A 16,325-nucleotide genomic window follows, 5' to 3' on the forward strand; every position below is an offset into this window, starting at 1 on the left:
AGCAGGGCATGCAAAAGGCGGGAGTCTGAGCTGCCCTTGCACCTGGGGAGCAGAAGCATGCAAAAAGCGGGAGCCTGAGCTGCCCTTGCACCCGGGGAGCAGGGGCATGCAAAAGGCGGGAGTCTGAGCTGCTTTTGCACCCGGGGAGCAGGGGCATGCAAAAGGCGGGAGTCTTAGCCGCGCAGGCGTCTTAGGGCTTCCATCCGTTAGGTAGAGCCCGGGGTTGTGCCCGCAGGAACAAGGGAGAGTCGGCGGGAACTTTCTTGCGCCTGCGGTATATTTACAGAACCTCCAGGGGCATCCTGTACTGCGCCTGCGCTCCAGCGGTATCCACGGGCCGTCTGCAGTGCGCTGGCGCAGAGGCAGGGCCGCCGTTAAGCACCGCCTACTCTGAGCCTGCGCAGCCATTCGAGCCTGAGTCAGGGACGGAGGCAGAAGCAGCTTTCGTCGCGCTCCGCCACAGGTCCGAGTCCAGTCTAAAGGCCCCGGCCGCCTGCCGCCTCGGCCCTACACCCGGCTGCGAGTGTGCTGCTGCGGAGGCCCCGCCATGGCTCCGAAGCAAGCCCCGAAGCCCGAGTTCCAGGAAGGCGAGCGCGTGCTGTGCTTCCACGGGCCGCTGCTGTACGAGGCGAAGTGCCTTAAGGTGGCCACGGAAGACAAGCAGGTGCGCTACCTGATCCATTACAGCGGCTGGAACAAGAACTGGGACGAGTGGGTGCCCGACAACCGCGTGCTCAAGTACTCAGAGGCCAACCTGCAGAAGCAGCGCGAGCTGCAGAAGGCCAACCAGGAGCACCAGGCGGAGGGTCGGGCCCGGGGCGGGGGCCCCGGCCGCCGGGGAGGGGGCGCTGCCGCCTCGCTGCAACAGAAGCACGTGGAGACGCTGTTCCAGAATATTCGCATCACACCCTCCACCTCCGCGGCCGCTGGAGCTGCCGAGGCCGGGGCCGCCTCCGCCGAGGCCAGCACCTCCACATCCACGGGCGCTACGGTCGAGGCCCCAGCACCGGGTCCGGGCCGCAAGACCCGCAAGAGCAAGCAGAAGACGGGCGGCAGTGGCGGCAGTGGCGATGGTGGCCCCGGCCCCAGCACGGCCCGGGAGCCCCCGCAACCCCTGCCGCGCAGGCGTGCCCGCGGAGAGCCGGCGGCCAAGGGCGAGGCAGCTGCGGCGGCCGCGCGCGCCGACCTGCAGGTGCAGATGCCAGCCGAGCTGAAGCCCCTGCTGGTGCGTGACTGGGAGCTGGTGACCAAGCAGAAGCGACTCGTGGGGCTGCCGGCTGCCAAGAGCGTGGACGCCATCCTGGACGAGTACGTGGCCTTCAAGAAGGCGCAGGGCCGGGGCGACAACGTGGAGTATGCGGCAGACGAGGTGGCGGGAGGCATCCGAGCCTACTTCAACGTGACCCTGGGCACGCAGCTGTTGTATGAGGGCGAGCGGCCGCAGTATGGAGAGCTGCTGGCGGCGCACCCCGACGTGCCCGTCTCCCGGCTGTATGGCGCCCCGCACCTGCTGCGCCTCTTCGTGCGCATCGGGGCCATGCTGGCCTACACGGCCTTCGACGACAAGAGCCTGGCCCTGCTGTTCGGCTATCTGCACGACTTCCTGCAGTACCTGGCCCGCGACCCCGCCGCCTTCTTCGATGCAGGCCAATACAAGGACGCGGCTCCCGAGCCCAGCCAGCGCGCAGCCTAAATAGCCCCTGCGGCGCCAACCCGGCCCGGGGCTGCTGGCTGGTACCACCGCCCCTAGTAACACCGCCGGGAGCTGCGCGTGCTGCGAGGCCCTCCGTTGCCCGCGTCCCTTGTAATCTTTGTACAGCGATCCTGCGTTCCTGATAACCCGTGTTCCTGCACAGCGACCCTGTGTTCCTGGTCATCCGTGTTCCTGCACAGCGACCCTGTGTTCCTGGTCCCTGTGTTCCTGGTCCCTGTGTTCCTGGTCATCCGTGTTCCTGCACAGCGACCCTGTGTTCCTGGTCATTTGTGTTCCTGATAACCCGTGTTCCTGCACAGCGACCCTGTGTTCCTGGTCATCCGTGTTCCTGCACAGCGATCGTGCGTCCTGGTCATTTGTGTTCCTGATAATCCGTGTTCCTGCACAACGATCCTGCGTTCCTGGTCATCCGTGTTCCTGCACAGTGGTCCCTGGTCATCCGTGTTCCTGCACAGCCATCCTGTGTTCCTGATTATCCCTGTTCCTGCACAGCGATCCTGTGTTCCTGATTATCCGTGTCCGTGCACTGGGGCGAAGCTCCAGGTTCTCAAAGTTTACTCTGCGTCCAGTTGAGGACTCTTGTTTTTCTTTAGTTTTTGACTTTGATGCTTGAAGTCAATGGAACTCTTAAGTGAGATGTGACTGTTATTCTTAGACAATTGTCTAGACTGGGAAATAATTAGTTTTTTTGCGTGTATATGTGTATTTTATGGTGGGTTTTGTATTTTAAGGAATAGTCTAACTTTGAAAAATGCCATGGTTGTATAGCTCTGGTTTTCTGGGGAAATTGATATTGCAGGAGTTATTTTGCAAGTCTTTATTTTTAATTTTTCTTTGAATAAGAGGATTGGATTAGACTATTCCTAAGAACCCTTGGGTTTCTGACATTGAGTTATATTTTTGCCCATTGTTTACCTTGTAGCCAGTTATCAGGTATCAGTGGTACATACAGAAGTACAGTGCTTTAGTTATCTTATTCTAATTAGAACTGGCATGTTTTGTTTGTTTTCTTTAGCCTTCATATACTTAATTGTCTATTTTGTATACCTAAGCTAGTCACAAGCAGTCAGTAAATACTATAGGAAGTATTTGTTAATAATGGGGATGTGGTTAATTTAGAAGTAATTTTTTTCTACATTACATTATCTCTTTAGTAGTTTGCTTTTAATTCATTTTAAGAAAAGCTTGTTGCTGGGCTCGATTTTTCCAGTTAAGATTACACCTTAAACTCTAGGTATCTATAAGTTCCAGAATACAGCTATATTTGTATGATGCAGGAGTAATGCTGATATCTGTGAAGGACAATTTTATGTTTTATGTTCAATATGCTGATTTACTGCTTTTATGGAAAAAAATGACCATTCAACCACAAACCAAGAGGTAGTCTTTGTACTTTAATAAAGTATTAATAAATCATTTTGAAATTTAACAAGAAATATGGATGTCATTCAGTGATCTTAAGAAATATCCCTGAAATAGAAGATAAGCCTTTAGAAAAGTCTTATTCAGTTGCTGTAAACTGTTATATTTCTTGAAACCATTCAAAACAACTGCCCTTTTAGTTGCCTAATGAGCTTTGATTAATTTTGCCAAGTTTTCCTGATATTTTTAGTTGTATCATTAGGGTTCCCAGAAAATAATAGTTCAGTGTATATACGGAGAAATCATGTGAATTCACAATTGTTTAAAAAATTCGCAGTATTGAACATAATTTATAGGTTCACTTTTTTTTATTCTTTGCCCCTCACTCGGAGATTAGTTCAGTCCTCTGTTGCCTTTACTCACCTAACCTTTTCTTTGAGACTTAACTCCATTTAATTAAATCACCAGGTCCAGGTCAAACCTGCCTTCTGTTGGCTTCCAGATCAGCCTTCATTCTTTCTCAAAAAGGTCAATACCTGGCCTGCAGATCCACCTCAACTACTCTTGAAATACCTGGGCTCCTCAAAATACATAATGATGTCTCTTCAAAGACCTGAACTTATAGTTGGCCATTTTCCTTAATAATCATGACTTTTCTTAGCCACTAGTTCACAAGGATACTCATACCTAAAGTCTGTGCATCAGCCAACAACCCTTTAGAAAGTGCTTACATATTATGTGCATACTCTGCCTGGAGATGCTAAGAAAAGCAAAAACGAGATTTCTGGTCAGGAAGTCCACGTTCTAATGAAGACAACATGCACAAGCCTCATAGGTGGGAGGGGTCTTAGAAGGGATGGGGAGAGTTAGGGAAGCCCCTTGAAGAGGAGAAGATAATTCTAGATTTGCAGCACAAAGGTCCAAAAGCAGTGTCTGGGGAGCCCTGAAAAGGTCCAGAGGCCCAGGATGAGGTGTGAAGGGTAAAGTATCTGAAGCAGAAGGGCCTGGGAGCAAAGGACTTCAAGCACCAAACAGGATATTTAAGGATAGTGTGGAGGTAATGGGAGTTGTCAGAAGCTGAGCAGGAGAATAACATGGTCATACTGGTAAGAAAGCATCTGGTAACTGGAAGGACTGAAGGAGGGATTTGCACAGGAGATGGATGTGTGAGTACTTAATCAAAAAGTGTCTTATCCCTAGTGGAAGCTTAATAAACACTAATTGAATTTACTTCCATATCGTAATTATTAGTCAAGAAAAAAACCAACATGAAAATGATAGGTGCAGATATTAAAAACTTAAAAAAAAACTCTTGATTCAAATTCCTCACACCGTTTTAAGGTCAGTGTTTTCAGTCCCTGAAGACTGAATTGAAGTAGTTGATTTACAATCGAGTGTTCCTTCAAGTTATTGTGGGATGTTTTTTGTGGGGAGCCTTTTTGTTTTTGCTTTGCCCATTTATTCTCTGGGGAGAACACAGTTAAAACTGATTTCCACTGATCTTCAGTTCTTCTCAGGAGATCAGTAATTCCTGGTTGTTTTTCTCAGGCACCCTGGTGTTTTGCTTTTGGGGATATGTGCATAGTCTTTTATTATTATTAATATTTTTTAGCTTTTATCCTCATAAAAAAATGCTCTGATTTTTTCTAACATCATTCCTTATTAGATTCTTTCAGACAGACCTACCTTTAGTTAGCAAAGTTAGTGTTTTGTATTTGCTTCAAAGAGAGTTTTCCATTTGGGAGTACCCTGTGATACTTGTGTGATAGACAATGTTTTAAAAAATAATAGCATTGCCATATAAAAACAATGAGAAGTTGTATTTTTATGGATTACATCTGCTAATGAAATGGTATTGTTCCAAACACTTGCCATGAAATCTAGAATTCTAGTACATTGTTTCTCAGTGGTTCAGACAATTTTATCAGTAACTGAATTTGAAATATGGGGATGAAAAAATATTTTTCCTTTTCAGTAGGGGCTCTTAGTCATGTATGTTTTGAGTGTGAGTGTGTGAGTGTGTGTGTGTGTGTGTGTGTGTGTGTTGAGACAGACAGACAGAAACTGATCCCTTAGGCAATTTGATGAAGTTAATGAATTTCTTTTCAGAATAATTTTAAATGATTAATTGAAAAAATGTTAAAACTTCAATTTAATAACTCTTTAGGCATAATTCCAAATTGCTCTCCAAAATGGTTGGGTCAGTTCACATTTCCAGCAACAGTAAATTAGTGTCCCAGTTTTTCCATATCCCCTCCAACATTTATGAGTGAAAATAAAGATGTAATTTGTATTATTTTTTTCATCTTAATTCATGGATTCCCTAATTAAGAAATCCTGCCTTAAAGGATATGTGAGAAACAGATAATATATGAAAAGCCCTTCAGAGATGATAACACACTGAATCAATGAAAAACTTGGAAAAGCAACTCTTTATTGGATTATAAAACAAAGCTAATATTCCTATATTAGGAATTTATTTAAAAAAAAACAAAACAAACTTCTTAGAGCATTAAAAACTGAGCTAATGAATTTTTAGCAAAAAATATAGGAGGATTCTCAAATTTAAGTGTCTGTCTCAGAGCAAGGTTAAGGTTTTTTTTTTTTTTTTTTGCAGAAGTGAGTTCTACTTTGGAAATATATTAAGTGGGAGTGATAGAGAAGGAAGAGGGATAGAGAAAAGAGGCACATCGTGGAAGGAAGGTTACAAAAGATTTACCTATCAAACAAAACTCATGTTTTATTATATCTTGTAATACAACAGGCCAGACTAATTATAGAGAATTATTTTTAATAGGATTCAAAAAGACCTATGTGTCTGGCACATAATAAAATGCTTGATTAGATTCAGAAATGTTTTCTGAATTGAACTGAAATATGCACTTAGAGGTTTGGATTAGGAAGAAAAAAGGAGAGGGAAATCTCAGGGTCCATTTCATGTATCTCAGAACTTTGGGAGGACATTAGGACAGGAAAACTAAAGAGAAATAAGAGAAAAAAATATTCATTATGTATTTATATATGTATATGTACACACAAATATTTATATATATATATATGTTTGTGTGTATAGATACATCTACACATTTATAAATGTTGGGAGGGATTGAAGGCAAAATGAGAAGGAGATAGCAGAAAATAAGGTAGATAATGTCATGGAAGAAATGAATATAAGCTTGGACAGACTTGTAAAATAGCATAAGATAGAAGAACTTGGTCTGCTATGGTCCAGAGACTCACAAATAGTCACTTGTGACTGAAAGAGTGAACATCTATCTCCCTTGTCCTCTCTGTCTGGCAGTAAAAGGAGTTTTTTTAGATGTTATTTATCTTTTTATTTTTATTATATTATATATTTACATATAAATATATAAAATATATATTTGAAATATAAGGGAGTACTGGAGGCAGATTGAATCAGATTGCAGATACAATTATTAAATTCTCAGTGAAAATATTTATACCTTGGAAACTACAAATCAGGACTTGATTTTTTGTTTTGTGTATTGTCTAGACTTAAGAAAGTGATGAAGAAAATGTTATTAAAGCATATTTGGAAGTGTCTCTTTTTTGAGAGCCACTTTAAACATTTAATACATATTATATATGTGTATGTGTGTGTTTTGTGGATGATACTTTTAAAGATTGCTAAAATATTAAGAGCAAAATAACTTGAAGTTTTTGCCTTAATTTCATTGCCAACTTCTACTTTGTTGGGAAATGAGTTAATAATTTTAGAATGTACATAAATTTTGTGATAAATTGAAAATTGAATGTAACATTCATATTTTCATTCAGCCCTCTCTAAGTGAAAAGAATTTTTTATTAAATTAGAAAAGTTATTCCTTAGTTTAAAAGGGAAAGCCTGACGGTTTCTAGGATACTTCTCTTGATAATGTGGATCTAAGTCATTGTCTATAAGCAATATGACAATAAATAACCACTTCAAGGCAGCAATTAACATAATGGTACAGTCAAAGTTCTAGGTTGGCTGATTCGACTTGAAAGAATTTTTTAATGTTGGCTGATCCTTCGATGACAGTTCAGTCTTTATGAAGGACATGTTGAAAGATCTTTCATAAAGGTTTAAATCACAGAATGACTGGTGTTTTAAAAAGAGCAGAGGTATGGAGAAGGTGTATGTCTCCCTTTGTGGATTTAAAATGTAAAGCATCTGTGTGACCTTTTCAAAGATAATAATTGAGATTTATAGATAGATGGGAGATATCTACATATCTGCTAATTAATTAGTATTAATTCATGTTTTTGTAATCCTGGATAATTTGCATATATATATATATAATATATACATAATATATATACACACATATAAATAAAAGCTTTTTATTTTCAAAAATATGCATGGATAGTTTTTCAGCATTGACCCTTGCATAGTCTTGTGTTCCAATTTTTCCCTTCTTTCACCCCATCCCCTGCCTTAGATGACAAGTAATTATATATATGTTATACATGTTAAAATATATGTTAAATCCAACATATATACACATATTTAAACAATTATCTTGCTGCATAAGAAAAATCAGATCAAAAAGGAAAAAAAAAATGAGAAAGGAAACAAAATGCAAGTGATCAACAACAAAAAGAGTGAGAACGTTGTGATCCACACTTAGTTTCCAAAGTCCTCTCTCTGGGTGCAGAGGACTCTGTTCACCACAAGGTCATTGGAACCGGCCTGAATCATCTCATTATTGGAATTATTTTAATATATTAACAAAGCTCATCCATTGATGTATTTGGGACATGGAAATTCTTTCCTTTTGATTATCAATATACAAGTGGATATCTAAATTTTGTGCCTTATTTTTTCATGTTTTCAATAAACAATGCAACATTACAATATACACTTAAAGTTTATTGTCTGATTGATTTCCATGAATCAAATTAGTTTACCACAAATATCATGAAAATAAAAATTTCTAATGAATAATTATTTTCAAATCCCAGACAAAGAGTCACATAGTAATGAGAGTGCTTGGCTAGAACTCAATCCCAGCTCTGACATTTTTGAGATGTGTGATCTCCCTGATTCCTAGGATCATCGTAAGTCAAATGGAGCCATTAATTCAACTCACAGAGTTGGTGTGAGACTCAAACTAAATAATAGATTTTAAGTAAAAGCTGCATAAATGTCACATAACCTCTTGGTACTCCCAGGAAAATCTTGAAAATTCTGTGACAAAGTACCTGCTGATGTGCATTAGTGGAAGGATTTTCTTATCAGGAATGAATTTCCTCTACATTAATAAAATCACAGATTAGTTCTCCTGTGCAGATATCTGGCAGTCTTCACCATCATCATCATCATCATCATCATCATCACCACCATCATCATCATCATCATCCCTGTCAATATCACCTTATTTGAAAAACGAAGAGGGCAGATTTTATGGCCTCCAATATTTCTAAATCTAGTCATTGTGACTGTTAGCAGGATGTGTGTGAATTTGAGTGTATTACAGACAATATAACTCAATCATTAAAATAGAACTTGTTCACAGTCTGGATCAGTTGTATCACATGCCTGGGACTTTTTATCGGTGAAATGACATTTTTTGTTTTATCTCGAGTCAAGCCGAGTCAACAAGCATTTATTAAGCCTGGGGATACAGAGAAAGACAAAAGAGACCCAGCACTCAAGAAGCTCACAGTGGAGTGAGTGAGACAACACATGAACAACTATGTGCAAACAAGATATATTCAGGATTAATTGGACATAATCTCAGGGGGTCTGGCAGGATTTTGGACTCCTGGCAGTCCGACAGTGCAGCTCTCAGTTTAATTGGATGTGGTGTCTGGCGTGTCTCGGGCTTGGGGGTATTTAATAAAATATGCACACATGTGTGATGCCCACTGATTTATTATGGCGAGCTCGCATCTGCCACCAGCCTGGGAAAGGGTTCACAACATAAATATCTACTGTTCTTTCCTCTGAGGGTTGAAAATTTCCCAGTTACTTCATAGTCCAAAGCATCCATGTTTCAGAATATCAAAACAGGTTCCTCCAGATCATTCTAATTGTAAGAAAGATGCGAGTATCAAAGAGAAGGAAGCTTCTTTTCTCTGAATTTAACAGAACAAATTTCCATTTTTCCCTCTTTCATCTCTATCAGCTCAGATAGTAGAACTTTAAGCACATGAGGCCATCTGGTCTATACTAAAAGCACAGTTACTCTTTCTTTCTCTTATTTTTTTTTTACTTATGGAATAAAACAAACATTTTCATAACAGTATAATAAAAAAAGATGATTGTACATGAAACTGCAAATCTGTTAGATATATAATTTGTTATTCCTTTTAAATGTACAACAAAGTTGTCATATACATTTTTAAAATTTTGTTTTTTGTTCCCTTATTCCTACTCTAGAGATGGCTACCGTTAAATACACACACATAAATATATATGTATGTATGTATATGTAAAATTATTCTACACATACTTTTATTAATCAGTTCTTTCTATGGATGTAGCCTTTTCTATTAGATAGGGACTGGGAGGACCCCAAACTGCCTAATTAAGCTACTTGACACAAAAACTCAGTTTGATATAAATTCACCAATTCGCTCTCACATCCTGGCTTATGAAAATTTCCTGAGCACAATAAGCCAGTATGTCAATCTCCTAAAACCTGAAAGTTCAAGGTAGGCTTGAGGAGCCAATAATGATTTTTAAATAGGCTGTTCCTTGTGTCTATCTTGGAGCAGGGAGAAAGGAATGGGTCCTGCCAAGGCCTTTGGAGCTGATAAAAGCCAGAGCTGGAATCCTTTACAACCTTCTCAAAATGCCCATTTCACAAAGGCTGGCGGGGTCTGGGGGAGCTCTGCAGAACTTTTGGTTTGGGATCCAAGGCTAGTAAAATCTGCAAATCTGTCAGAATATACAGTGAACTGCGTTAAAGTGGAGGAAGTGATTTATAAGGGAATCTAAAAAAGAAAATGTACATGATTGTGCTCTGTTCAGAAAGAAGTCTGGGATGGGGTGATCGATCTATTCAGAGAATTTAATTTCATTTAGGTCTTGGCCAGCTTCCAAATGACACCCATAGATGGTGTTTTTGAGGGCCATAAAACCCTGACAAAGTCTCATAATATTTCACATGGCCCAGATGATCACCCTTCTAGGGCATATCCTAGACACGGGGAGGCATTTTTCACCTGAGGTCCATGAAGTTGTGTTTTTCTTTTCTTCTTCTTTTTTTAATATTTTGATCACTGCACTTTAATATAATTGGTTTCCATTGTAATCCTGTGCATTTTATTTTATGCATTTAAGAGCTTGATTCTGAATTATTTTTCACCTGATGTCCATGAACTTGTATTTTTTTTTTTTTTATATTTTGATTACTGCATTTTAATATAACTGGTTTCCTTTTGTAATCCTGTGCATTTTATGCACTTAAGTAGCTGATTCTCAGGGATTTTTCACTTGAGATCCATGAATTTATATACTTTTTAAATATTTTGATCACTACACTTTAATATAATTGGTTTCCATTATAATCCTGTGCATTTTATTCTATGCATTTAAGAAGCTGATTCTGAGACATTTTTCACCTGAGGTCCATGAACTTCTATTTTTTTTTTTTTTTTATATTTTGATTACTGCACTTTAATATAACTGATTTCCTTTTGTAATCCTGTGCATTTTATTTTATGCACTTAAGTAGCTGATTCTGAGGGATTTTTCACTTGAGATCCATGAATTTATATACTTTTAAAATATTTTGATCACTATACTTTAATATAATTGGTTTCCATTGTAATCCTGTGCATTTTATTTTACGCATTTAAGAAGTTGATTCTGAGGAGTCTATTAGCTGCTTTAGCATACTGCTGATGGGATACAGGACTAAAAAAAAGTTTAAAAATAACTAGCTCAACAAAATCTAGCAAAAATTTAATGAGTATCTATGACACATGAGACACTGTTTTTGCTTTTTTTTTTTTTAAATCCTTATCTCTTAACACAGCATCTAACACATAGTAAGATATGATGATAATGGTGGTTTTAGGTAATAACATTAAGGAGTAGCATGCTCCATTAGTAATTAATAAAAATTTTACTAATTTTTCAAGTAATTTTCAAGTAAATTCAGCCATAATTGTGCCTTTTTGTTGTTGTTGTTGTTGTTTCTATCTGTCTGTTTATTTTTGAGAATCAGTGGGGACAGGACAAAGTATCTGGTCTGCCATCTTGCTGACTTCATGACCCAGAAGTTCCTTTTTTATTATATGTTTCCCTGCTCCCATTCACCAGGGAGTTCCTAATTGACCTCTGGGTAAAACTTAATTTTATTTCTAGAAAATGTGATATTCTATGACTTGAAGGCAAAAAATCCTGTCAATAGAATATTGGGATGAAAAAAGGGGCCTTTGTCTCTGGGAGAAATTAGGGATCATTAACGTCACTTTGTACATTGCTGAAAACAATCCAACCTGTTCTCATTTGTTCCTGGGCCCAACATTTTGTCCTTCTGTCAGATCTGAGTCCCAGGTACATATCTAAAGGGAACAAGATCCCCAGAGCATCCCTTTAACTGCAATCTAACCAGGAGCTAGCCTTCTAGAATGCTTACTCACCCTGTGGAAGGAAGTCTGGCCCTTCCAGTATTCTTAGATTCTTAGATTTATCTGCAATTATTAGACTTGTTTAGTACAAGTAACACACACTGAACTGTAAAAATGAAGTTGAGGAGAGGAGTCCTGGAGGTCATTAAGAAATGCAGATGCCATGGTTTCAATTGTAGGAATATGAAAAAGTTTCTAGGGCATTGCAGAATGACAATGGATTCTGGTGATTACATTTATTAGATACTATGCATTAAAGAGCCAATTCATTAAAAATTAATGGCAGAGGGATACCATCCACATGTTATAAATAATCACTAAGTGGAGACTGACGGCAAAGCACTGGGTCAGTTTGAATTAATAAAAACAAAATGAAGCAGGCATTGGGAATCATAAAAAAGAGAGATTTATAACAAAATATCTTATAAGAGGAAGAAGGAGGAATAGATATTACCAGATTTATCTGAAGAACAAACAGGAAAATGAGAACAAATTCACCATAAACCTCAAATATTTTCCATGAACAAAGCATTTATTTCCTGAGAATGGATGTCTTAAACAGAAAGGAACCTTACAGATAAAGTGTGACATTGGACTATAGTGAATATAATGATAAGAAGAGAAACAGATGTTCTCCTGCAAATCAGGGAAAATGTTAATGGAAGTTGAATCATTTCTCTGAGTGTCTGGCCACACAGGGGGCTGATATCAGTAACCGACAAGACTTTATATTTCAAAAATCTCTGATTTTATTACTATATCAAACCCTGACACAAAGCCTGCTTTTCAAGGTAAGGTTTTCCTAAAATGCATGGGTCAGACACTACCAATTTTCAAAATTTATACCCCTGGTGTAAAATCTGGCAGGGTGCTGGAGTCCTGACCAGCAGAGCTGGGTTCTGGGTCCGCTCTGGCATTGATTACTATCCTTTCCCCATCTTCCTTCCCTCATCTTTAAAATGCTTTCTGTCATCTCTTGCAGCTCTCAGTGCCATCAAAATTTATATTTTAAATGTCAAGTACTTGCTTACTTTATTTGAAAACTCATCCTGCTACTTTTGGAACAATGTGATAAATTAATTTCAAAAGTATTCCCATAGAGGGGCAGCTAGATGGTGCAGTGGTTAGAGCATCAGCCCTGAAGTCAGGAGGACCTGAGTTCAAATCTAGCCTCAGACACTTAACATTTACTAGCTGTGAGAATCTCAGCAAATCACTTAATCCCAATTGTCCTGCAAAAAAAAAAAATCAATAAAATAAAATAAAAAAAGTAAATAGTGACTTAAGATAATCGAGCAGATGGTATGACTGTGCCCACTGTGGCCAGTCTGAGAGTGAGATTAAGAGATAAGGTAAGATGATGGCAGGTCAAAGGTTTCTCCAGGTTACCTGAACGTCATGGCTCTCTTGAGAAAAAGGATAATTCTCAGATAGGAGAATGTCACTGCAAGGCAAACTATCTTCTGGATTTAAGCCAGCTTTGGAGGAGATGGATATAAATCCCATATCTCCACGGCATAGTCCTGGGCACACAGTTGGTACTTGATGAACACTAGTTGACTGACTAATCACTAATGAGATTTATTAAAGTATCATCATATCATACTTAAATTATTGGACCATATAAGTCTGTAGCAGGAAAGGGAACTCTAAGCTGGAAGCTAGTTACTTTCTCACTGAAGGGATTTCCAAAACTACTTCCACTGAGTCAACAGCAGACATTTATTCTGTTCTTACCAAGTACCAGCCACTGTGTTAGACACCAAAAACAAGGTCAAATGCTTTGATTTATCTAAAATAATGTGTTTATTTTGTGTTAACAAATAATTAAATCTAAACTATTATAATGATTTTAACCATTAAACTGAGAGGTGTTTAAGGGAAAGGAAAGTTTTATTCGTTGTTTTGTATTTTTTTCCCTTTCTTTATATTCCCAGAAATTCACACAGTGTCTGACACATAGTAGGTGCTTAATAAATGCTTGGTGATTTCACTTGACTTTAAACAAAATTATGTATATAATATAATAATAACAATAATAATTTGAAAATTTTGAAAATTTGCAAAGCAGGTGACATACTGGTTCTCATTGGAACCTCACAGAAGTCCTGCATTATTATCATTACTGTTGTTCTGTAATATCCAACTCTTTGTGACCCAATTTGGATTTTTCCTTTTTTTTTTCTGTAGCAATTTCATTCATTCTTTTCTTTTTTTATTAAAGCTTTTTATTTTTCAAAACATATGTGTAGACAATTCCTCAACATTAGCCCTTGCAAAACCCTGTGTTCTAATTCCCCCTCTCCCTGCTTCCCCTGCACCATTCATTAGATGGAAGTAGCCAATCTGAGTTTCCTTGACAAAGACACTGGAGTGATTTAGCATTTCCTTCTCCAGGTCATTTTACAGATGAGGAAACTGAGTCAAATAAAGTTAAGTGCCCAGATAGTAAGTGTTTAAGGCTGGATTTGAATTCATACCTTCCTGACTTTAGCACTCTATCTACTGTGCCGTCTCATTGCCCTCCAATGGGAAAACAAGCCCAGAAGGTTGTCACTTGCTGATGAAATAGCCGAGGGGATCTGCAGTGGGGTGCTCCTGACCCCACACTTTCATCCTCATAAAGGAATAGGAAAAGGAACCCAATCGTTTTAGCATGCATTCTATAAAAGGCTGTATGTATTTTTAAGGGAAACATTTCTATAAGGCTTCTTTACTGTTAGTATTCATGAAGAATCCTCTGGAACTCTTAAATACCGGCTCTATCTTTTACCATCGAAGTGATTCTGCAAGCAGAAAAAGATTTCAATGTCAAATAGAAATGCCCTTGAGTTTTCCTTGCAACTTACTGGCCAGTATTCAAGGGCAAAAGTAATGAAAATGTACTTAAAAACCTGACAAACTTAGGCCAGAGATGCTCAATATTGCTTATTTAAATGTTATCTCCCACTTATTAATAGGTTCAGAATGCAGAAAAGAAATAGATTCATTTTGTTTTTTTTTTTTTTTCACTTTAATATAACTGAAAGGTCAAGAAATAACCAGGCAGGCGATGGACCTTCCCCTTGTGCTGCCTTTTCTGTCCTGTATCAGCAATTAGATTTAAGGTCTAAGATTTCTGCAAACATGAATTTCACACCGAAGAAATTGTGAGGAAGATGAAGCACCGAGCATAAAGTACCCAAAGAAACCTGTTGCCTTTCTTCAGACTCCATAATTGGAGTCTATAAATATCAACCAACCAAGAAGGATTTACAACAAGCCCCTGCTTGTCTTAGGTAAGGGGGGTACAAATAAAAAACTTGCTTTCAATGAGCTTACACTCCAATAAGCAATAGAAAGGAATATAAAATTTCACACATTTATACCTACCTAATAACCACTAGCATTTTTATCAACAATACTGATAGGAGGAAATAGATAAAAATGGAATAGGATAGAAGTGTAAGATGGGTTGGAGATCCAATTCTGAAGACATCAAGTGGTACTGAAAGGAAATCAGAACCAGCCAAAGAAGAGGGTGCTGCAGCCCCTAGAATTAAAGTGTAAAGTTTTGGGGTCTCCCTTCACCTCATCCTTAAAACTAAAGATTTGCTATTCCCTGGGAAAAGGAGAGGTGTTTTTTTTTTTTTTTTGGTCCAAATGTTTATCTAACATGAGCAACAACCTAATATAGACCAGAAATAAAATGACTAACTATAATAGACCAGAAATAAAATGAATGTAATTATAATTTAGATCTATAAATAACCCCAACCAATTACCATTTCTGACAAAATCAACAGCAGTGATTTATTTCACAATCCACGTAATGCTTGCGTATGAGAAGGGCTGACAAGTTAACACTCATCAGAAATATTGGTTGATCCACTTTCCCAATTAAAAGTGCTAATCCAATACTATCCAGAAGATATATTTCCATCTGCAGGAAAGTCTGTAAGACCCGCTTCCTAGAATCTTAGAATTGGAAAGGAGCTGAGAGTCAGTCAGTCTGCTCAAATTTATTAAGTGCCTATAATATTAGGCTCCCATCCTACTGAAAAAATTCCTTCTGCAGAATCCCAGACAGGTGTTCATCTGACATCTGCTAAAACACTTCTAATGATGGAGAACTCACTACCTTTAAAGACAGCTTGTCCCGTGGTTGTCAACTACAATCAAACAGAAAGCTTTCCATAGACTGAGACAATTTCTGCATCCCCATCATGTCTTTTAATAATAAAATAATAAAAATTATTATTAATAAATATAATAATAATAATAAAGTTTGCAAGGTGCGCTACAAATATTTCAGTCTATCCTCATGACAACCCTTGGATGTAAGTGATAAAGAAAAAAGTTTATAAAGTACTTTAAAATTTGTCAAAAACTTCCCTTATTATCTTGTTCTCCTCATAACAATTCAGTGAGCAGTTGCTATTATTATTTCCATAGCATAGATAAGGAAACTAAGTCTCAGATTAGGTGATCTGGCCCAGGGAGTGCATACAATTCACATTTTCCTGATTATCAGCAACATGATTGAAAATCTGGGATATGTGACATAATTCTGGGCAAGACTTATGCAGGGATAAGAAATCTGAAGACATAACTGGTGGTTTAAAGGGAATCCCATCAGCATTAGCCCCCTGTCCTCATGTACATATATTCATTTTTTTCTTGG

The 16,325-nt window shown here is 38.8% G+C and overlaps 2 protein-coding genes across 2 annotated transcripts in view; one reads left to right on the plus strand and one right to left on the minus strand.

Moving 5' to 3' along the window:
• Window positions 1-16,325, minus strand: part of FHIT (fragile histidine triad diadenosine triphosphatase) — a 1,008,280-nt gene that overhangs the window by 672,812 nt on the left and 319,143 nt on the right. The window lies entirely within an intron of this gene.
• LOC127550790 (mortality factor 4-like protein 1) lies at window positions 548-1,775 on the plus strand. Its single transcript, XM_051979974.1, has one exon. The coding sequence runs from the start codon at window positions 548-550 to the stop codon at window positions 1,691-1,693; it is 1,146 nt and encodes a 381-aa protein (XP_051835934.1). The 3' UTR covers window positions 1,694-1,775.

This window comes from Antechinus flavipes, chromosome 1, assembly GCF_016432865.1.
Source record: "Antechinus flavipes isolate AdamAnt ecotype Samford, QLD, Australia chromosome 1, AdamAnt_v2, whole genome shotgun sequence".
In the NCBI taxonomy this organism is placed as follows: domain Eukaryota; kingdom Metazoa; phylum Chordata; class Mammalia; order Dasyuromorphia; family Dasyuridae; genus Antechinus; species Antechinus flavipes.

Bases quoted from the DNA above. Each gene is read 5' to 3' on its own strand.
- LOC127550790 (XM_051979974.1), top strand. From the start codon at position 548: ATGGCTCCGAAGCAAGCCCCGAAGCCCGAGTTCCAGGAAGGCGAGCGC.